Consider the following 23,362-nt stretch of genomic DNA (forward strand, 5'->3'; position numbering starts at 1 on the left):
AGCCTCTGCGTTGTTTGGGAAGGGCTCTCAGGCAGCCTATGGTAGGTCCACATGCTGCAGGCACACACCCTATGCTCCAAGGTGGACTGCTGCCCTCCCCCAGCTTGCATCCAAAAAGATAATTCAATCCTAACCGTATGTGAAGAGCACTTCCGGTCCCAGAGCAGGTAAGTGTCCTCACTGCTGTGACTAGCCTGGTGCTTTCAGAGAGAGGGGGCTAAAGTTGGGCACATTTCAGGCATGTGATTTTAAGAACAGCCCAGGGACCACAGGGTGACAGTCACATCAACTACAGAACACAGAGGTCTGGCTTACGGCAGGGAGGCTTGGCGGGCGTGTGCATGCAGAGAACCCAGATCCCATGTGGGAGCCAGGAGGAGAGGGGCCGGAGGCTGGAAGAGCACGGCACCAAGGGTTGGGTGCATAGCCTAGGCCACAGGGACCAGGGAGGATGCTGGTGGACGGCTTTAGCGTCAAGGGACAACCCGGGGTGTGTGGGGGGATTTAGAAGTTGCTAAAGCCTGGAAAGGGAGTGAACGTAAAAAAGCAAATCCAAAGAAGCAAACATCTGGGCAAGAGGGACACATTTCTCTCAGTTTGGGAGGAACTTGAAAGGTGATCAATGTTACCTTCTTTGAAACTCATAAAACTGAGTTTTGCATTAAGTTCTTTGGCAAAGACGAAAGAAGAAGAGTAAAAGTAACTATAAACTATTCTGGCAAAACAATTTTCTCTCTATTCTTTCATTTTTCCTGTTATCGGTTCGTCCTCTCCGCCCCATTGTACCTTCTTCCTCCCTCTCCTAATCTGGCTTGTATGGCTGCGACTGCGGGGCTCGGGAGGGCCTCCCTCATGTCCAAGCCCCCGCGCCGGGCACAGCTCCTCCACAAAGCAGACAGGCAGTCAGAGTATATACCGACTGGAATCTGGTTTTAAGTTTAAAAGGCTTTCCTCTTCTCACTAAGCAACAAAAGCCATACCTTACACCATCAAATAACCTATTTACTGCCTAGAGATTTTTTATTTTGTGTGGAACTCAATGTTTTCCTGTGGCTCCTTTAAAAAAAAAAGTCCCCTGTTGGTGGTAATCAAAGGGCCATTGCATAGAGATGGGTCTAGGAGGGTTCTGGAAAGAGACAGGAGGGAACATTCTAGGGGACCGAAATACTCTATGTCAATTTGGGTGCTGGTAACACAGGTATAGACATTTTTCAAAACAAACTGTACACTGAAATCTATGCATTTTATATGTAACTATACTTCAACATTAAAAAAAAAAATTAAAAAGTTGTCTGCCCAATCCCAGCCCCTAGTAAATTGAATCTGGCTGCGAGTCCTGGATCTGGGATGGTACTGGGATAAACCTGGAGCTCTGGTCAGCCTGGATGGGCCTGGGAAGGAGCTGCTGCCCTGGGAACTGGCTGCTTCCCCTCCCCCATCCCTCTGTGACACTCACTCACAGGAATGGCACCAAAAAAGGTGGTGTGGAGAAAAGGGAGGTCCAAAGACAGGACTTGGACTGGGGTCTGATCTGAGATCAGGGTAGTTTCCAAGGAAGAAATGAAGGCATGGCACACAGCTACCCCTAACGCTCAGGCAGGCGCAGAAAATGTTCTCACTCAAGTATTTTGTAAGCATTTCCACAGGAGTATTTTCTTTTTGTGTATTCTATTGAAGCCCTGCAGAAAAGGCAGGGGTGTCATCAGGTGCTTTCAGCAGAAGAAAATAATCACAATACTGAGATGTTTTCTAAGACACATTACAGGCCTTGTTTCACCTCAGCAGCTGCACATGAGATACTCTGGAGCAAGGCAGCCATCTTGCTAAAGAACTGTTTTGCTGCTCCCTTTCACATCTGCACACTAGGAAACGTATGCCCCACAGAGCCAACACCAGCTCACGCCTCATAGCACTTCACGGTGATGCCTAGTAGGTTCGCTGTCAGGCAGGCACATTCACAGCCGTGACATGACACAGAGCATTTCATTGTTTGATCTTTCCTCAGTAACCAATGTGCACAGTTCCCCAGCCAAGGAGCACTTAGGAGCACATCTAAGAACAGGTGTTAAAATACTACAGAGCTCTTCAAGTGACTCACTGTGAAACCACCTGGAGTGGTTCTACCGCCCACTGAGGGAACCTGAACTCTCCTCTGGTGTGGCAGAATGGCCCCGCAGGGCAGAAGCACCACTGAGGGGAGGGCGCTGAGGCAGGGGCTGGCAAGGCTACGCTGTGCACCCAGGCCTCCCAAGAAGGGCTCCTGGCCTCGCCTGAAGGACACCACGTAGCCCTGCAAGGGAACTGGTGAAGCTGCTGCTGCAGCTGGACTCCGGTCCCACCTGCCCTCTCCTCTAAGTGCTGATGGCAAGCAAGCAGCAAATCCTGAGAATAGCCATTACATAACCTTCCTTGCGTTTTTTTAGAAAATGCCAAGAAATTTTTCAATTAACAAATGAATTTTTAAAAACTTATTTAGGGCTATAAAAAGCTATTTCTGGTCCCAACAACATTCAGGGTGATTCGCCAGCCACGAGCTTTCATTTTTGTTTTTCTCTTAATTCTATCTTTCAGATTTTGTCCATCAAGAACTCTCTAAATGCTACCACTGCCTCATCCCCAAACTGATGTACAGGTCCATGGAAAGGTGACATGGGAGCTGCTGCCATTCTGGCAGTCTGGGCAGAATGAACAGAACGAAGTTTATCTTACCTCACCAAAAGCGCCTCTTCCAATTACTTTAATTATTTCAAAGTCTTCTCGATGAAGCTGCATTTCCTTCACCAGCTGTGTAAATGGTTTAGCTACAAACAAAAAATGTAAAATCAACAGTTTAGTCTAATAAGTTGATACTATATAAAAATTTAATTAATTGGATTAAATTTAATTAATCCCACCAAGTTATACTTTTTAAAAAAAAACCTTACTTTTTAAAATATTCAATATCTGAAAAGTTTTGGAAAGTCAGTATTTATGCTACTTAATGTAGTTGTTTATCATGAACAACTATACATCAATATCTATTAGAACAAACACCATTGCTACAAAAATTTCCTTGCAAAAACCTTTTCATCTTCTGGTCAAAGCCAAGGTTTACCTATCGAGAGGCAATGACGGGCGTGTTCCTGTCCATCTCGCGGCCACAGCTCAGCTCGCAGTAGCCGAGAACACAGCGCAAAGGTGAAAGAGCTCTGAACTGCATCTGTCCACACAGCACAGGCCACGGGGCAGCCGGGAAGCGTGGGACATTGTCTGAGAGCGCAATGGTCTCAAAGGTGCCGGTGGCATCCCTGGGCATCCGCCACAGTCCTCCATCAGGCATTCATGCTGCTGCTCGCCTATCCTCACACTGACTCAGAGGTTAATTCTATTATCACCCACATCTTGCAGATGAGGAAACTGAGCCAGTTTCTGTGGACAGCGCACTAGGTTGAGCAGTGTCCCTTGAAAAATTCATGTCCAACCCAGAACCTGTGACTGGGACCTTATCTGGAAACAGGGTCTTTACCAACGTAACCAAGTTAGGATGAGGTCACAACCTGGAGTAGGGTGGGCCGTAAATCCAACAAGACTACTGCCCTTATAAAAGCAGAGAATTTGGACACAGAGGGGAAAAAAGCCACGCAAAGACAGAGGCAGAGGTTGAAGTGATGCAGCCACAAGCCAAGGAACCCCAAGGACTGCTGGCAGCCACCAGAAGCTGGGAGAGGCCAGGAAGGATTCTCCCCCAGAACCTTCCGAGGGAGGATGGCCCTGCCAACACCTTGAGTTTGGACTTCTGGCCTCCGGAACTGTGAGAGAAGAAAAATCTGTTTTAAGCCCCCCAGTTTGTGGTGATTTTTCACAGCAGCCCTGGGAAACTCCTACAGGGAGGCCAGGTGATCTCTTCCCAAGAACTGGAGCAAGTGCAGGCTTAGCTCCCTTGACCACAGTCCATCCTGCCCACAGCCCAGAACCCATTTAGTCAATTACCTTACACCTGGGTCTTCATTTTCATCTTCAGTCCCAGATTCCTATGTTTTATGCTAACTTTTATTTGTTCTACATAGCTCTTTTTCAAATCCTCCATAACTAGTTTTGCAAAGTGATACCATTGGGGGAAACTGGGCAAAGCGTGCGAGGGATCTCTGTATGATTCCTTACATGTGTGTCTATAATTAGCTCCAAGAAAACATGCAACCTGACATTTTCTGGGCTTCTAATTGAGTTCCATATTATTAACCTCACTAATTCAGGACTTTTTTCTCCTTAAACAGTTGCTCAATACCACGAAGATTTGATCATCATGGTTCTCTGATGCAAGTAACAATAGCAAGAGCAACAGAAGTTTCTTGGTGTCTATCAGACAGTGAGTTATGAATTCCGGCCCCACCATCACTGTACGTGCCCATCAGAATTTCAGGGAACAGAACACACAGGCCTGAATTAAGAAAAAGAAAAAAAAAAAAAAAAAAAAAAGGCTTAAGAAAACCCTTGAGCTGGAACTTAAAAGGTCATCTGTAGTCCATTCTTACTTCTTTCAGATATCACCTGAAATAACCATTCCCCAAATTCCTAATTGAAATGAGTCTTTTTAAACAGCCACTGAAGACGACCACCTCTCTTGGTATTTTGTGGGGGGGGGGGGGGGTACCAAACTGTACCTTTCATTTTACTGTGAAGAAAAACAATGACAACAAATATGATTTGTCCTCTCCTACCACCAGCAAGTGAGAATCTGGGAAAGGAGAGAATGGCAATTGGTGATGAAGGAGTTTTGTTTGCCACAAACCATACACAAGCACACACTGCAGAAATGCTCACTCTGGCGGTGGTACAGCACAACATTCTGGACCCTTCTACAAAACCTCCAAAACTCACAACAACACTTGTTAGCCACTGTCCTAACTGTGCAAACCAAACCACAACACACAAAAATGAGGAAAAAGTCCACCTATAATTGCGTCTTGAACCAATTTAATTTATCCATGTTCCCAGTCCAGTTCCTGTTCACAGATATACTCAGTGGCTGAGTAATTCAATGGTTACTCAATTATCACTTTAACAGATGCATAAACTGGGATGACACACCAAAAATTTTAAATTATGTGTCTACTGAACACATAGGTGAGTCTAATTTTAAAAGTTGTTTTCTTATGGTGAATAAATTTACAATAAACATTTTCATGCACACAACTTTTTTTCTATTTAAAATAATTTTTAGGATGATATTCCAGGACTCCAAAGGATACACATATCTTATGGTGCTTAATTTGCCTCCAAAATGTACCTCCTGAGTCACAGGAGGTGTTGGTGTCACCACCTCCCCTCCTCAACAGCATGCACTGATGTTTCATCTGTGACATTTACAGTTCTGTGATGCCTGGTGAGGCTAACGGTCTCCTGTGTCCAGCTGTATGCCGTTATGTTAACTGTCCATTCATGACATTTACTCATGGGTCACATCTCCATCTTTTTAATAACTGTATGAGAACACTTTCTTTGGCTTTGTCAGATGCAAAAACTGTAAATGCCATTCCTCCATGCTGTTGCCTCTTTTCATCTTAACTATGCTATTTTTCATATTATAGAAATTATTACTTTTAATAAAATTATTGCTAATAAAATTGAGGTGGTTCCTTTTTCCTTTGTCATTTTATTATTAAGTCTTAGAAAGTTATCACCCCTTTGAAGATTGGATGTTGAATCCTATGTTCTGCTAAATGGCTTTTTAAAATACTTAAAAATTTTTTTAAACTATTTATTCCATCTATTGTTTAGAGTATTTTAGAGTATGATGTGAAATGTTTATCTTAATTTCTAGTTTTAACCAACTATACGTATTTAAGTGGTCTAATGATACTTTGTCTAATTTTGTTTATTTCTTCCTCAGCGATTACTTGAACAAAGAAAATACAACGTAAAGAATTGTTGACGAGGTAACTAAAATTTTAAAAAGGGCACACTAAATTATCATGGAGATAGCAGATGTAGGAAGTGTCTACTGCCTTTAGGATCAGGGGAATGAAAGAAAGAGGTTGGAATTTTTAAAACTCAGATACCCGGGCGAAGGACCCTGTGACACTGAAACTCAGACCTCTGAGGATGAGGTGCTGCTGGCTGGTACTGCAGTCTGTAAACTCAAAGGCAGACCTCACAGGCTGGGACCCATGCATCTGAGGAGGGAGTGCCAGGTAGCTGATGCTGGTGTTTCAGGAGACTGCAATGAGGCTGTTCTTCAAGTGTAGGAAAAACCCCAAACTGGAATCAGCTGCCTACTCAGCAAATGAACTTGGCTGCCACAATGAAGTGGGCTAGTGCAGCACTCAAAAGGAAGAGGAAGTTCAGGCAGGATGCTCAAGTCCCTTCCCCCTCCTCCCAGCCCTGCAGTTCCCTCTAGCGCCCCCTTGAGGCAGAGCTCAACAAGGAGCAAGGGGTCAAAGTTCACCCAATGGGGTGGGGGTGATGGAGTGAGAAGGACATGTGTGCTGAGAAGCAGGTGAGAATGGGGACAGAGATATGGTACCTACAGGAGTGCTAATCAAATAATTAAACAGATTCAGGATGATGGGAGCCAGGCTCCCCAATGTCAGAGAAAGAAGCTACAGATAAGGGAGAAAGCTAGAAGAAACCATACAGTATTGGACCAGACAGAATTGGAGGTAGCAGTATAAACTCAGTTTTCAATATATACGGATGGAAACAGAAATAAATATAGACATAAGTGGGTGTGTAAACACTTACAGTCTTACCTGTGTCTAAAGAGAGGGCCTAAAAGCAACAACACCTCAACAACAAGCACATCCAGTGCCAGATTTTGCTTTCTAAATACCATTCACCAGCAAAGGAACCAGGGCTCCTTGGGCAATTCCAGAGCTGGGTCAGAGAACTACAAGGTGAGCCAGGAGCAGCTTGTGCCAGAAAGTAAGGAAGTGCTCAAAGAACGACGGCAAATCAAACACTCATAGGTGCAGACTTAACCTATTAAATAAAACAGAAAACCAGAAGTCTGTACTGATATTAATAAATACATAAACTTTAAAATCTGATAAGAAGTGGGACATTTATATAGTTCCCAAGTACATGCAAACAAAACACCTGTCAATTACAAAGGGTGACTTTACAGTGAAGTATGGCAGACACTACCTAAGTCAAGTGATCAGAGTGAACATCAGTAAAGTGACAAAGTAAAACTGTGCCCCTTCTGATAGGACCCAACAAGGAAAACACAGTGTCACTTCTGTGTTTTTCCTGCCAAAGATACATAACCCAAATCTAATCATGAGGAAAAATTAGGTAAAGCTTAATTGAAAGCACATTCTCCAAAATGACTGGCTTGCAATATTCAAAAGTTTTAAGGCTGTGAACTGTTCATACAGAAGGGAACTAAAGACACAGGACAAGGTTCTGCACCAGATCCTTTTGCTACAAAGGAGGGTACTACCAAATTAGTGACACTTCAATGGAGTTTGGAGATTAGATGGTATCAGTGTATCGATAGTAAGTTCCTGATTTTGATGTTATGTTGTGGTTATGTAGAATATCCCTCTTTGGTGTCTAAAGATTTAGGAGTGTGGTAAATTTGCTGATACCAGAAGAAACTTTTATGTTCCACTTAAGTATGCAATTAGAATAGGGTAAGTAGTATATGATTCAGAATGTATCAACCAACAATCTTTTTCTTAACTTAGTTGTGAAATAAAAAACCCACAAACTAGTGGCTAATTTGCATATGGGGGAAAAAAAATCCCTGTTGTAGGAAATACACACTAAAGTATTCAAGGACTATAGGATATCTGGTAAGCAACTTACTCTCAAATGGTTGGGGAAGGAAAGTTCTTTATTCTGTTATTTGCAACTTTTCTGTAAATTTGAAACTGTTTCAAAAAAATGTATAAACATCTTTCAAAAGAACATCTGTTGCTATTTGGAAAACAGGCTGTAGAGAGGGCCATGTCTGGAAGTAGGGAGAGCGCACCACCAACACTCCACAAGAGATAGCAATGGTGGCTTAGAAAATGATAATGTCAGTGGCCCTGGAGCTGAGGAGGAAGAGCCTGCATCCAGCATCTGCTTTGGAACTAGAGCTGGCTGCAAAATGGGGATGAAGGAAAGAAAAGACTCCAGGATGAGTGCTGGGTTTTTACCCCCAGCAACTTGATGAACGGGGCACCATTTACTGAAGTGGGGGGATCAGCAGGTTGGAGAGGGGAAGGGAGTAGTGACAGGGGTAATAGAACCAAAACACTTACATCACAGTTACTGCTACAGAGCCTGAGACAGTGAAGAGACCACATTGATTTTTCTTACAGGATTCTGCCACTGTTTTGTGTTTTCAAAAAACGATCACTTGGGAACCAGCAGCTTATATGGGATGGAGGAGGGGTGAAGGTGAGAAGCAGAGAACCAGTCTATTGCTAGGCAACTGAGGACAGAGCTTGCTGGGTGGAAGCAGGGCATCGGCATTTTCTAAACCACTTTTCATTCTGCCAGTATTACTTCACCGACGTAATCTAGAGCCTGGGATGCTCTTTGGAATATAAAACAGTACAGACAAAATTTTATGAATTATGTCCCTTGGAGTGCAACACAGCTTGTCACACACTCTTAATTTCTTTTCTTTTTTTTTTTTTTTTTTGGTCACACACTCTTCAAACATTCGGATGCAAAGCAAAACCACAACTAAAGAACCATCAGGGATTCATTTAAAATATCATTTATATTAAGATTTCCTTAGAGGACATACATTATGGATAGCTTGGAGAAAACTGATCAGCTGTAACGCCTGAAATACCATTCAACTCTCATGGTAATAATGAACTCACAGACTTTGAAGTAAGACCAAACGTAACCACTTTAAATATTAGAGTGAGTAAAATGACCTCTCCTTCATATTCCGACAACAAACACTAAGAGCCACCGAGTCAGCAAATATTCATTGGGCACCTACGATGTGCCAGCGCTAGCCTACAACATGCTAAGGACCCAGATGGCATGGCCTGCCCTTCAGCTCAGAGGCTGAGCCAGGCTGACTACCAGTGCCTGTGAGGCTGAGGGCCACAGCGACTGCTACAGTTAATACCCACTCAGAGTTCTGCACCTTTCCGCCTTCACCTGCAGCCACAGCATCTGGCATCATCCCAAACTACTCCTTGATACCCCCACCCTCCACATCAGTCCCAAAGTCTCCTCTTCCTGTCCATCTTCCTTGCTGGACTGAGGCCCAGGAAGGCAGAGTCTACCTGCCTGGCAAACCATGCCCCCAAGCACCTGGCATGATGATGGGAGCTCAGTAAGCACAGCTGACTGTATTCATGACCATGTGACGACTGATATTCACCATGATGAGTTATCAAAAAAGGTTACCTTCTCTACTGGGAGGGCTCGTATGCTTTCCTGAAGTAAGAATATATTCAACATCTTAGGATGCTTTCCCACCAAAAAAAAGCTGAATAAAGCTTTAGCCTTCTGATAGCTAAACTTTTATTAGGAGGATGTTTGGCTGAAAGTGACAGAAAATCATGTGAAATGAGAAATAGTTTGTTTACCAGGAGAGGAAATAAAATCAGACCAGCTGGAAGGAGTGCCCAGGCAAGGATGGTCTGGGGAAAGAGGACCGCTGCAGGCAGCAGCCTACAGGAAGCAGGTGGGGAGCCCTGCTTTGACCGCGCTGGTACACATCACTCTCTCCCTGGACTCAAACTGTACTTGTCTGCAGCTCTCAGTCTCTCAACTGTACTGGCCTCAGCTGCTTTGTGGTCACAATCAATACATCTAGAATTGGAAACAGTCTCACAGATGATCCAGTACAAGTAATAAATTTACCAATGAAGAAAGAGGAACCTCAAAGGCCAAGTGACATGCAGGGGACACAAGGGACAAATGTCTTGCCTCCCGAGTAGTCAACTCCACTACACGGCATAGTTCTCCTAGCTACTGCTTCAAGAGACAACAGGACCAACACCTGCCCAGAGCAGCAACTCCATGGCTGGACAGCAGAAGGGAGCAGCTGCAAGGAAACACCTACAGGAGGGACAGTGAGGCCTCCAGCTAAGGCCTGAGGCTGAAGGCCAGGCAGCGAGGGCCCGAACACACCAATGGGCTATGGATCTGATCCTCTTGTACAGGAAGAGGCCAGAACAGCACCCCAAGGACCCGGGAGTGTGGCCAACAGGCAATGTAATGTGGATAGGGCATGAGTTCACCCGTGGTGAGTGCCCACGACATAAAGCCCCGCAAGAACGGGAGAACAGGGGGAGAGCTGAGAGTCAGTTTCTTGTCTGGCATGTGGCAGGAACAGCAAACACTTCCACAGTACCACCTGAGAATGAACTTAGAGTTCCAAAATGGCTTGACATTGATTCTTACAATTCAGGTTGCTAATACACCTACAGAAGATTAACACCTCTCATAAAGTTTTTGAAAAATGTGTTCAAATTCATAAAACACATTTTATTTGTTTCAATAATGAATATCTTTCATAAAGTGTCAGAACATAGTCCTTCAGAAGGGAGTCAGTCACAAACTTTTCTTATCATGAATCACCAGTCTGAGAAAACTCAATCTTCCAAGAAGCCCTATGAACTCCCAAATAAAGTTCTCTAAATATGAACTCTTCCAAATAGGCTGAGGATCAGGAACTATAATGCTGTAGAAAGAACATTAACTTTTAATTTTAGGCAATTTAAGATTTTAGAGGATTAAAAAGGAAGCCCTTTAATAATACTGTGACTCAGAAGGCAGTTGAGATATAGACTGAGTCGGTGAAAACCTGTGAAGCTGGGGTGGGGGCTGCACTGAGTCGCCAACAGCCAGGAGGCAGCTCGTTGCAGCAGCGTGCCATCACAGGAAGACCACCCACCCCGCCTCAGCTACCCTTGCTCACACCGGGCTTCCAGACGAGACAGGGGCCGGTGGCGCATTCCTTTATCTTTGCCTCCACGTGGTATCTGACAGATTTCTTTTCTCAGCTCATTTTCACTTGGTTGCACTTGCTTTGTCGTTACTGAAATAAAACCTTGTTGACTTGCTGCAGCGTATCACATGGGCGTATTCTGTCTTCCCGCTCCAGAGCCACACATCCCACTGAAATCCCACAAGGAGGAGGCAGCAACCCCAGGACAGTGTGTTTTCCCCCCACCACATGGAGCAGTCCTCTGGGATTCCTTCGGCAAAGCAAAGAGCCTGTGTAAAGTGAGTGACCTTCACAACATAGGTCTCAGTTAAAAAAATAAAAATGCAGGTTACAATGGAGGGCTATGAAGGACATAGCAACAGAATCACATGTGCAAGTCACAGAAACGCAGCAAAGGCTTTTAGGAAGACTTCATTATACTTTGGTGCATACACCAGGTGAGACAGCCAGTTTCTAGGCTGTTTCTTCCATGAGTCACTAGAAACATCCTGTATGTATGTACACCCTAAATTTAAGAAAAAAGAAAATCAAAAGTAAAGAATGAGTACTAGTTATCAAATAGCTGAGGAGCTCAGAAAAGCTTTTTAAACTACTTAAGATTATGGTGTTTTTATAACATCTGTTCTTAGAACAGTGGTTTTCAAAGTGTGTCCTCCAGCTTAGAGAAGATAGGAACAGACCTCCCAGAGTCTTCCCTTAATCATTTAACCTCTTCCACCAGGCAGGAGGAAGCTCATCAGTTTTAAAAATGAGGCTGCTCCATGCGCAGCACCTGACTTCTGAGCCGCCTCTGTCCCCAGTGGGTTCAAGGCCTATCCACCCCACACCCTTTGGCTTACAAAAAAATGTTCTGCAAAGAGTAAGATGGGCTTAGTCGCCCTGAGAATAAATTGGTGGGTTTTTCAACAGAGGGCCCAAATCAGGAACAGCAGCAGCATCACCTGGGAACTTGTTACAAAGGCAAGTCCTCAGTCCCACCCCAGACCCACTCTGTTCTAACAGGCCCTCCAGGTCATTCTGATGCACAATGAAGTTTGAGAACCACTGGGTGGAAAAAGTAAAGGCCAAGATTACCATTACTAACCATAAAGGACATCCTTTGTGACCCCAGCAAACTACTCTACCACCCAGGAATGGGGCAGACTTGTGTGCTCTCTAATCCTCTGTATCATCACCTCCAAACTGAGAATAACAGTGCTCATCTCAAGGAGTCACTAGGAGTATTAAGTCAGATAATCCCCACAAAGCATGTGGCACTGTGTTGAGCATATATAGTAAGTTCTCATTAAACAGTAGCTACTACCAATATTACTGGGTGACATCTTGTTTTCTGATCAGTTATTAGTATTTGTATGTCATATTTGACAACAAGTAAACAAATTGTATCACCAAACATACCCTGGAATCCAGCTAATTCACCAAAAAAGATACACTTGTTACAAGCAAGTTTTACCAGGCAGGTTACACACGGAAGACACCCGAGTAACTGGCACTACGTAGCCCTATAAACCATATAAACCAAGTGCTCAAAAAAAAAGGCCCACACAGGTCCTAGACGAGGATTTCTTTTGAAGAAGAATAACAACTCATGAACACCCCATAAACAGAAAGGCTGTGATCAAGCAAAAGCTCCTTGGCCACGGTAGATTGGCGGAAGCAAGAGAAACCTTACCTGCAAAGGCCAACCCGCCACAGACGGTCTGTATTCTGTCCCCCCGAGACCCACAGTGGATGAGCAGCCACTGTTCTTAATCACATCAGCATTTCTACTGACTGCCTAGTGGGTAGCGGGCCGGCGCGTGGAAGATGCGCCCCAGCTTTCTGATCTTTACACAGGTGACCACTTCTCTTCAGTCACACCCAGTTTAAGAATTTCTTTATAAATTTAGAACATGAAAGGTCAATTAAAATCAAATTCCTGCCTGGGAATGTGAGAGACTGTGACAAGCACCCACTGTCTACTTCCTGAACTTGTTCAAAGGCTCATCATTAAGGTGAAGTGCTGGCAAGATGCTCAGCTGAAGCCATGCTTGAAGAACATGGTAGGATAAGTTACCCTATTGCTTCTGGGAAAAACTGGACAAAAACCTTTTGGAAGCAAGCATGCTGATTCAGAGCATTTCCCAGTACCTCTGCTATGAAACGACCCACAGTAGCTGAGCGGCCGCAGAATGGCAGGCCATGAGTTAGGCGGCACATACATGTAAGTTATTGCTGCCCGCCTGCACCCAACAGCCCTACGAGATCAGTATCATTATCCCCATTTCACAAGTAAGAAAACTACGGATCTGCACCTGCAATCACACGGAGAGCAGGCAGCAGAGCTTCCTGAACCCTAGGCTCAAGTGAGTCAAAGGTCTGAATTTTTTCAGGTGCTAGGCCACCTTCTGTGGAGCACTGGGGTCAGATGTCAGGGGACCAGTCAAGCACACTGTGTCTCACCTTTTGGCAGAGCCCTGTATAAAAGAGTGGAGGAAAAATGTGGTGTCCACCATTGGCTTAGAGAGAGAGTGCTAAGGCCTTGTCAGAAGGGCCATTTCTAATAATCTCAAGCCTTCCCCTAAGAAGTCATCTAAATCAACTTCTTGCTTTTGGGATTACACTAGCCAAGAAAGATATCAGAGGAAAAAGTTTTAAGTTTCTGATACCCTCTAATGTACCCCCATTCCAAAATTCAACTCAGTCAGAAAAACTGTAATTTAACATGACGACTTGTCTGTTCCTTTCACTTAAGTTTTTGGCAATGAGGAAGAGCTCAATCATGGAGTAAAAACATTTGGTAAACTTCTCCTTCCTGACTTTAACAATTACAGCTGCTTGTTCCTTTCAAACTCTTCAATTTTCTAGGGCCTTTCAATCATCTTTGTAGTTTTTCTCCAAACCATATGTCTTCCTACCTTTCTATACCACCATCACTCTTCAAATGCAACAATTCTGAGGAAATTTCACTTTGACCTCTGGAATTATTCACTATGAGGGTGAATTTCAACAGGACCAACTCTGTGAGCACACAGAAGTTGAGCTGGCCACCAGTCCTCTGCCACATACATCTGGACCACTGCTGGTCACAGGCACCTGCTAACTGGCAATTCAGCTTTGGCTGTAAATGGTGTCACCTAATAGTGACCTGAGGACAGAATCCCTCTGTCTTTGTCCTTTCTCAGCCCTGTGAGAGGGTCCCCTGCTTTCTTATCCTTCTCAACATGCTCTGAGGAATGCAGGCTTCCAGTCCAAATTCAATTCAAACCACATTCACTGAGGAAAACCTGACAGATCGGGAGCCCTACACAAGGCCCTTCCTGCCAGTCAGCGCCCTCCTGTTTTGGCAGAGGGTGAGAAAATAACACACTGGGAATACAGCACATGGGTGAGCAAGGTAAGAACCATCAAGAATTGTGAGAAACAAGCTATATGGGTGAATTTTATGGTATTTGAGTTTTATCTTGATAAAGCAGTTGAAAAGAAACCATCTGTTAAGAGTATTGGGGTGGGGAAATAATATTTTTTTAAAAGAGGGATGTGGAAGAGAGGGGTAGAAGGAAAGAGGAAAAAAAAAACTTTGTGAGGACACTGCTTTTAAAATCAGCCTTGAAGTCTTGCTACTGTATTAGGCAGAAGGGAGAGAGGAAAAGTTTGTGTACGTATGTGTGCCTGTGCATGGGTGCATGTGTGCACATGCCCACGAGATGGTTTACAAAGGAACAGCTTAAGCAAAGACATGAAGAAGGGAACCATGGAGTGTCTGAAAGAACAAAAAATACAGCTTGGTTATAGTACAAATTCCATGCAGAGATGTAGAGAAAGAGATGGCTGAGAAAGTGGGACAGGCCTCCACAAACACAGGCATGGTGTCTTTATCTTGGGGAGATCACAGGAGAAACCCAAGGGTTTTGTGTAGGGGTATGATACACTGACTGACCTTTGTGTTAGCTGAATGACTAAATGAGATAATATAGCAAAGCATTTCTCAAACTGCAGTACAGCATTAAAACGCTTGTCACCAAGTGCCACACATCAGTTTCTGTCTATGCTCCATTACAGTCTTATGTGACCTACTGTTGCACACAGGCAGTCAGTCATTGACAGAAATGTCATTATGTGGTGCACGACTGTACCAGAAAAGCTCTATTTACAGATTCTAAAACATATCAGAATCAATTAAGCAAATATTTATTAGGCACTTACTATTTGCCAGTTCTACACAGTAGGGATGGATCTGTGAACCAAGAATCGCCTACCTTCACGGAGCTAATGTTTTACTAGAGTAAGATGGAAAAGAAACAATAAATACAAGGAACAAGTTAATTATGTGGAAAGTAGTATATACTAAGATAAAAGAAAAGAGGTAGGGACACTGGGAATGTGGCAGGGGCAGGGAGGCGGGTCGCCATCACAGGCGATGACGGGGATGGCGGGCTGCGGGGGTGGTGAGAATGTTTAGATCCTGCCTATATTCTGAAGGCACAGCTGGGAGGGATTCCTGCTGGACAGCATGTGCAAGGAAAGAATTGTCCAGTGCGCTGGCCAAGCAACCAGGAGTTGCCCACAACTGACAACAGGAAGGGCAGATGGACACTTACTTGTAGGGTGAGCTGCAGGTGCCTCACAGACACTCAGGAGACAGCTGGGGAGAAGCCTGGGATACTCAGTGGCATTAATGTCATAAGCCTGGGTGAGACCAGCCAGGGAGTCAGCAGAGACAGAGGAGGGACCAATGATCAACCTGGGGGGCTTCGACAGAAGGAGGTGGGGAGAAGAGAAGGAACCAGCAGGATGCTGGAAAAGCCAAGACTTACGTCCTGGAAGGCGGAGGAGGACTGAGAATTATCTACGGGTTTTTGCCATTGGAGCCCACAGATGGCCTTGACAGAGAAGCAGTTTTGCAGGGGGCAGAGGGACAAGAGTCCGATTAGACTGAGTTAGAGAATGGGAGAAGAGAGGGTGGAGACAGGGAGGACAGACAACTCTGAAGAGTTTCACTGTAAAAAAAAAAAATGCATGGATTAAATGCTTGAAATCATTTTCACCAAATGTTCCATTTAAAAAATAAAAACACCCACTTATCTTGGAATGGAGGCGAAGTCGGTCCCTTCCAAACCTGTGCTCATGTCACACTGATAGCTAATCCAACTGAGCACAGTACAGGGAGGCAGCATACTGCTGACAGATCCCAGAGCAGGTACAGAAGAAGTTCACTTTCACTGCCTTAGGTGCTAACAATAAACTATAAAATTAAATTCTAAAGTTACAAAATAAACGCCCTAAGTTTCAATAAGCAACTGACAGAATACAGACACTTCCTTAAAGCGAATGTCACTGGTATTTGCTGTATAGATCCCTAGGGCCGGTAAGTGGTGTCATCCCTCTGGGAAGGACGGCTCCCTCCATGAGGCTCCCACCGCAGCTAGCTGCACTAGGTCTTTAACCAACTCTTAATTTTCACACCCTGAATAAAGCAGCAACAGCACAGATATGGCTAATATTTTTTCTTTGGTAGATATTAATGATTTTACTCACTGACTTTTCTTCAGTTTTTCTAATCTCTTCTAAAAACTTTACTTTTGATAAAGAAAATATATTCACAGACATACACACTGTTTTATTAAGTTAACCACTGGGATTATATACATATATTTGATAACATACAGATTTCACAGCATGCCAAACGGAGGTATCTAAGATCATGTATAATAAGAAAGTATGGCTTTTTGATAGCTCAGTAATACAGTATGATGGCCACATTCTAGAGATGATTTTGTAATTCCAAATCTTGTTTTGTTAACTGGATATCTAGGACTCTCAATAACATACCAATTTTACCCTTAGCATTCTATTTCGTTACTTTAAAGACAAATCAGAGTGCCAGACATTTACAAACTGATTTCCCAGACTACCTGGGCAGGACCCCATACCTGATCAGCACTGATGGGGGGCGCCCGTCCCATCGCCAGGAACAGGAACACAGGAAATGAGCGTAGTGGCTGTGCTGGACAGGATGAGAAATCAAGAAGGAATTCCTCACCCCTTCCCAGTACAGAGCTAGGGCCATCCTAAACACACACAGAGATGTTCTCCCACACACTCAGAACTGGGCTGTGACCTGCCAGGACAGGAAGGAGGACGTGAGCAGCAAGGAAGACACGGTCTACATCCTCCCAGAATGTCTTGGACTTAATGACGCCTCTGCCTGAATGAGATGGAAGGATAAAAAGGAGTTCCCAAGCTTTAGCCGCTGGAGTTCTTTAACAGAATCAGTCTTAACTTAATCTTCCAGTTCTCTGAACTTCCAGTATGAGACTGGTTAAAGCATTTCTAGAAGACAGCAGCAGTAACAGGACTTATAACAAAGTACACTGATCAAATAGTACCTAGAAAAGAAACTGCAACTAAGAAGGTAATGGGGAGAGTAACAAAAGAAAGTAAAAAGTTTGCAAAGCATCAGCAAATAAATAAAACTCAAAGACAACTTAAGTAATCAGTAATTTGGAGAATTTTTAGCGACCAAATATAACATCCACCAACCTGTTAAGATTAATTCAAACTTATAACATGGTCCTTCCTATTTGACAGACATAAGAAGGCAGGATCCTGCATTAATACTTCTGACTTGCTTTTTTACTCTTACATCCCAAATATTTGAAGAAAAAAAAATTAAATCCACCCCATTGCTAGTGGTAGCTACCACTTTTTGAACATCTGCATATGTCAGCGATGTCATATAATAATCTCTAAAACCTTCAGGATGGAAATACCATCCCCTTTTGATAAACAGGCAAACAGAGGAAAAACAGGCCCAAGCTCATGCAAATATTTTGTTTTCTTGTTATTTATCATAGTTCCCACATACATGACTTTATTTCTTATAACATTAAAAATTTTCAATTTTACAACCCAACGGAAAAATCAAACCCACTTATTTTTCTTGTTGTTGTTAATCATCTAGTAGGCAGCATATTATAAAAAAATTTTTTGCCATTGCTGTGAACTCAGGTAAGTCTGGTTTTCCTTCCACACAATAAAATAGCAGCTTACTTCTGATTTCATGATTAGCACATCATCTGAGGAATACAGAGTCAATGGTAGCCAGTATCATTTTAGTTTAAGGTGAATTGTATCATTCAAATTATTTGAAAACCAGCAATCCAAGTAAATAATTCTTTCACTCTCCTCTACACATATTTGATCTATCACCTTTCTGTTCCCGAAATTGTGTATGTATCTCTTAGGCTAACATATGTGCACCCCTATGAACAGAAATTCCATCCTAGGTAAATACCCAAGAGAAATGAACAGGTATGTCTACCAAAATGACACATGCAAGAACATTTTCATAACTGTCAAAACTGAAAACAACCCAAATATTCACTAACAGGAGAATGGAATAAATAATCTGTAATATACACATAGCTAGAATACTACACATAGGAAAAAAAAAGAATGAACTATTGCTACACAACTATACAACACTGATGAATCTCATGGATATAGGTGAAAGCTAAAGAAACCACATCAAAATACTGCATGATTCCATTTATATAAAGCTCAAAAACAGATAAACCCCAAGATAAGTCAATGGAGGAAGAACAGTCTCTTCAATAAATGGTCCTGGGGCAACTAGATATCCACATGCCAAAGAATAAATGTAGACCCCTACCTCACACCATATACAAAAAACTAAGTCAAAACAGATCAAAGACCTAGATATAAAAACTAAAACTATAAAATACAAGAAAACATTGGTATAAATCTTTGTTTCCTTGGATTAGGCAATAAATTCTTAGATATGACACCAAAAGCATTAGCAGAAAAATTAGATAAATTGGACTTCATCAAAATTAAAAATATTTGTGTTTTTGAACTAAAAACACTAAACAGGAACAAAAAATGTTGAAAGAACACCATTAAGAAAGTAAAAAGACAACCCACAGAATCAGAAAAAATATTTGCAAATCATATATCTGATAAGGAACTTGTATCCAAAATACACAAAAAGTCTTACAAATCACTAATAAAAAAGCAAATACCCCAATTTAAAAATGGGCAAAGGACCTGAACAGACATTTCTGTAAAGAGGATATACAAATGGTCAATAAACATATGAAAAGATGCTCATAATCATTAGCCATCAGGGAAATGCAAATCATAACCACAAGAAGATACTACTTCATACCCACTAGGATGGCTATAATCAAAATGACAATAACAAGCTTTGACAAAAAAGTGGAAGAGATTGGAACCCTCATGCACTGCTAGTGGGATTGTAAAATGATATAGCCACTTTGGAAGACAGTCTGGCAGTTCCTTAAAATGCCAAACACAGTTACTACATGACCCAGCAATTCCACTCCTAGGTATTCTGTATACACTGGAAAAATGGAAACATATTTCCATACAAAAATTGTGCATGAATGTTCACTGCAGCATCATTCATAATAGGTAAAAAGTGGAAATAACCCAAATGTCCACCAACTGATGATGAGATAAACAAAATGTGTTATCTATATGAGGGAATATAATTCAGCCATAAAAAGGAATGAAATACTCATTAATGCAACAATATGGATGAACTTTGATAACATTATGCCAAGTAAAAGAAGCCAGTAAAAAAATACCACATCATATGATTTCCATTTATAGGTAATACCCAGAACAGGCAAATCCATAGAGACAGAAAGTAGATTAGTGACTTCTAGGGGCTAGAGAAAGTGGGGAATGGAAAGTGACTGCGAATGGGTATAGAGTTTCTTCTAGGGGTGTGATGGAAATGTTTCAGATAGTACTAAAAACTACTTACTTGTACACTTAAAAAATAATAAAAAGACAACAAGCACAACTAATCTGTGATACGGGCTGCAATAGTACTTGACACTGGGGGGAGAAGGTATAATAGGGGTCATAACGGAGCCTGCTTCAGTGTGTGATTCATTCATTCATTTATTCAAAAGATTTTAAAGATATCTAAAGATATTCCTGAATTGAAGCAACAGACATAGTGGCTGAGAATAGGTACCTGAGTTTAGACTTGGCTGCCTCACTGTGTTACAAAGTATTTAGTCTGAGCTTCAGTTCCCTCATCAGTAAATTAGGGATAATCCCAGGGTTGAGGATTATTGGGAGGATTAAATGAGACAATGAACATAAACAAAGAGCACAGTGCCAAGCTCTCCGAAAACATCACTATGCAGAGCCATGATAATCGCACTGTAATCACATCTTCTACTCATCACAGGATGACCTGCGGTGTTTCCCCTTTCCCCAGAGAAACACACACCTGTGCAGGGCAGCAGCACAGTTTCTGGTGTACAGCTGGCACTCAGCAGCTGCACTGACAACACCTAGTTTGAATGGAATAAAATCCACTGCTTCCAAGAAGCCTTTTTCAATGTCATCTACCCTCTTCATTATATTCTATGCTCATGACCTGAACATATGGTCTATATGAATATAAGTATGTGGAATTTTCCCTTAACAGGGCTATTTATTTTTATTTATTTTTTTACTTATTTTATTTATTTATAAATTCATTCAAATGGAAAATACTAGTGACAAGAAAAACAAAGTTATGCCACGGATTAAAAAAAAAAAAAAAATTCTAGCATTCATCCTGAGATCAGCAGAGAGTCCATTTTAGCTGCTAAACCTTCTGTATATAAACCATTTTCATCAGTGTTCTTAACAACTGCCAAGAGTCCAAAATTGAACTATCCAACCCCAACTGTCAATCTTTGTGAATTGGATAGTTGATATACTATAAATACTATGATGTTTAAAAAAAAAGTTCAATGTATACATTTTTATGGAAAATCTCTTATCCAAAATTCCTTCAAGCTTTTACTGTATTTAGTGACTGGCTCTGTATTTTTGCATGAGGAATGTATGTCTCTGGAAGGAAAAAAAACTTTCTACCAAAATTATATGAACCTTCTAGAACCTAATTTTAACACCAGACACCTGAAGCTACAAAGAAATGCTGGACTGCAGCCCCCAATAGCCACCCATGAATATAAGAATGAAAACAATATTCAAACTGCAGTGGCAATCCATTTGGCAATTCCAGTATCTAACTGGCTTTCCAGGTGGTTGCTTCTGAACCAGAGAAAAGTTACTAAGCACGCTGCTCTCACAGTGAGGCACTCACTTTCCTCCCAAAAGTAGAAATGAGCGCAGTCAGCCCCTGCCTCGCCTACAGGAGCCCAGGGCCGGCTCTTAACTTTGACCAATTGCTACCCACTTCAGCCTGGGAGGCCCATGCTCCCGGGAGCTCCCAGCACCTTATCAAAGCCCTTTTGCCAGCCACCTCTCAACTCAAAGGTGGAAACGGTGCCTTTTAAAAGCGCCTAGAGGGTGATGTTATAATACTAAGGTCAAGAGTTGTGATCCCTGTACTGGCCAGCCACAAAAAACCAAAACCAAAACCAAAACCAAACTAAAGACAATTAAATTTGTCCAAATTGTATGCCACACTATCCAGATTAAATGGTACGTCACATTATCCAACTGAACCTATGCGTATCTGAAATACTTTTTCTTGAATAAGAAAACAAACCCCTGTGCTTGACATTTTTTCAGTAATATAAAAATGTCAGCATAAAGGAAATGAAATACAAAGGAAAATAAATAAGACACTAAGTAGAGAAAGAGGGTAAGTGTCTTCCTGTATCTTTTATCTTTAGCTCACTGTCCCCCAAATAGATAAACAGGAAGGAAGGAAGGATGTTTTTATGTAACAATTTTAAAAATGTTACTCTGATTTCACATATTCATTAGTAAGATGGAAGTGCCACCCTTCCACTTAGAGGCCTAGAGATGAGACACACGAAAAACGAGGCAAATGAAGAGCTTTCCAAATAATCAATAAAATATTATTGAAAGGTTGGCAAATGTTTAACATTTTAAAAAAGGACATCTATCTTTGTGAAGTCGGTAATTCCTTCCACAACCTAAAAGAACTGTTAAAACTGTTTCTCCTTAAACAAATGCTTCAGTAAAATTAAAAGATTTATATTACAAGTGTTATTTGATTACCAAAAATCGTACTTTTCCAGAATGTCTTTCCATTTGGAGTGAACTCAGTATTTACACACACCCACACTTAGTCCTTTCCCTTAATGCTCTCGGCAGGAAGCCGCCTAAAGTCCCTAACATTTCAAAAGCACAGGCTTTGTTTGGCCTTATTTGCAGGTAGACTGCCCAACCCATTTGACTTTTAAGAGCTGGATCTTTAAGAACTGGATTGAGGAAACAAATTAAAGAGCTGGATGTACCAGAAAGTACAGCATCACTATCAGACACAGATGGACAAGTATTAGCTTGTTTTTTTTAAAGTCTAATGAACAAAACAAAAAACTTAACTATCACATTTTTAAAAGCTGATCCTCACTAATGTCAACTCCAGGGTGTCTTTAGAGAACAGCCACTAGGCCATCTGTGAGGCCCACCTTACACCACATGCAGATTTCTGCGAGACAAAGGCTCCCACCCGTGTTTCTGGCTGAACCAGCATGTGTGGAGAGCCCGCGCTTGTGGGTGCCTGTCTTCAGACAGCGAGGGGTCTCTGAGGCCAAGCACTGAACAGGCAGCTCCCACACTTCTTTCGCTTCTCCTCGTCCCCTCCTCTGCCTCAGAACGTGTCTGAGATCCAGTCTCCCATCTCCATGGGCCCAGGGGCAGGGAGGCAATAACCGACTCATCTGCTTCCTCAAATCCCTGAGTCACCCATCCCAACAGACCAGCATGTGGCCACACTCAAGCCCAGTCAGGCTCTGATTGGGAACATACCTTACAATGATAACATCTGAAATGAAATCAGAAATATTTTTTACATCAATTAAATCCCCAAATAGCTTATTTCCCACAAAATATACTGGGTCAACAGTATAGAAATGATCTATTGCCAAATTTGTCCAGTTAGGAAAACACTAAGAAAGTTAAAATGTTGCAAGAAGGACAGGACAAATGACCCCGTTTCTTCAACAAACAAATTGATAGGAAAAAAAGGAGGGAGAGGGAGCCTACAGATTGAAAGATATATTTAAGAGGTGTACAATCCAAACGCCTCATGCAGACTTTGTTTTGGCTCTATGGAGCCAATCAACTTTTTTTAAAAAAGAAAATCTAAACAATAACTGAATACCTGATGGATACTGAGGAATTACTTTTTTTTTTCAATGCCATATTATTATGGCTATGTTTTTAAAAAAAGCTCTCATCTTCTTGAAGTATATATTGAAATATTTACAAATGAGAAGACAGATATCTGAGATTTACTAAAAATAATCCTGTTTAGAAAACGAGCAATAAAATGAAATGCAACTGGACCATGACAACTGATGAAACAGGTTCACTGTTCTATACTCTCTACTTTTTAATGTATTTGAAATTTCCTATAGTAAAAAAATTAAAAATGTGAGTAGGAAATATTATCATTGACTATCACTTTTATCAATACTGATTACATAAATAAAAAATATA

At 42.1% G+C, this 23,362-nt stretch overlaps 1 protein-coding gene across 1 annotated transcript in view; it reads right to left on the bottom strand.

The window, feature by feature from the left end:
- CDC42BPB (CDC42 binding protein kinase beta) overlaps window positions 1-23,362 on the bottom strand; it is a 114,292-nt gene that overhangs the window by 74,442 nt on the left and 16,488 nt on the right. Inside the window, 1 exon segment of the mRNA XM_063091851.1 lies at window positions 2,710-2,801. Within this exon segment, the coding sequence (XP_062947921.1) occupies window positions 2,710-2,801 (92 nt within the window).

This window comes from Cynocephalus volans, chromosome 3 (assembly GCF_027409185.1).
Source record: "Cynocephalus volans isolate mCynVol1 chromosome 3, mCynVol1.pri, whole genome shotgun sequence".
NCBI lineage: Eukaryota > Metazoa > Chordata > Mammalia > Dermoptera > Cynocephalidae > Cynocephalus > Cynocephalus volans.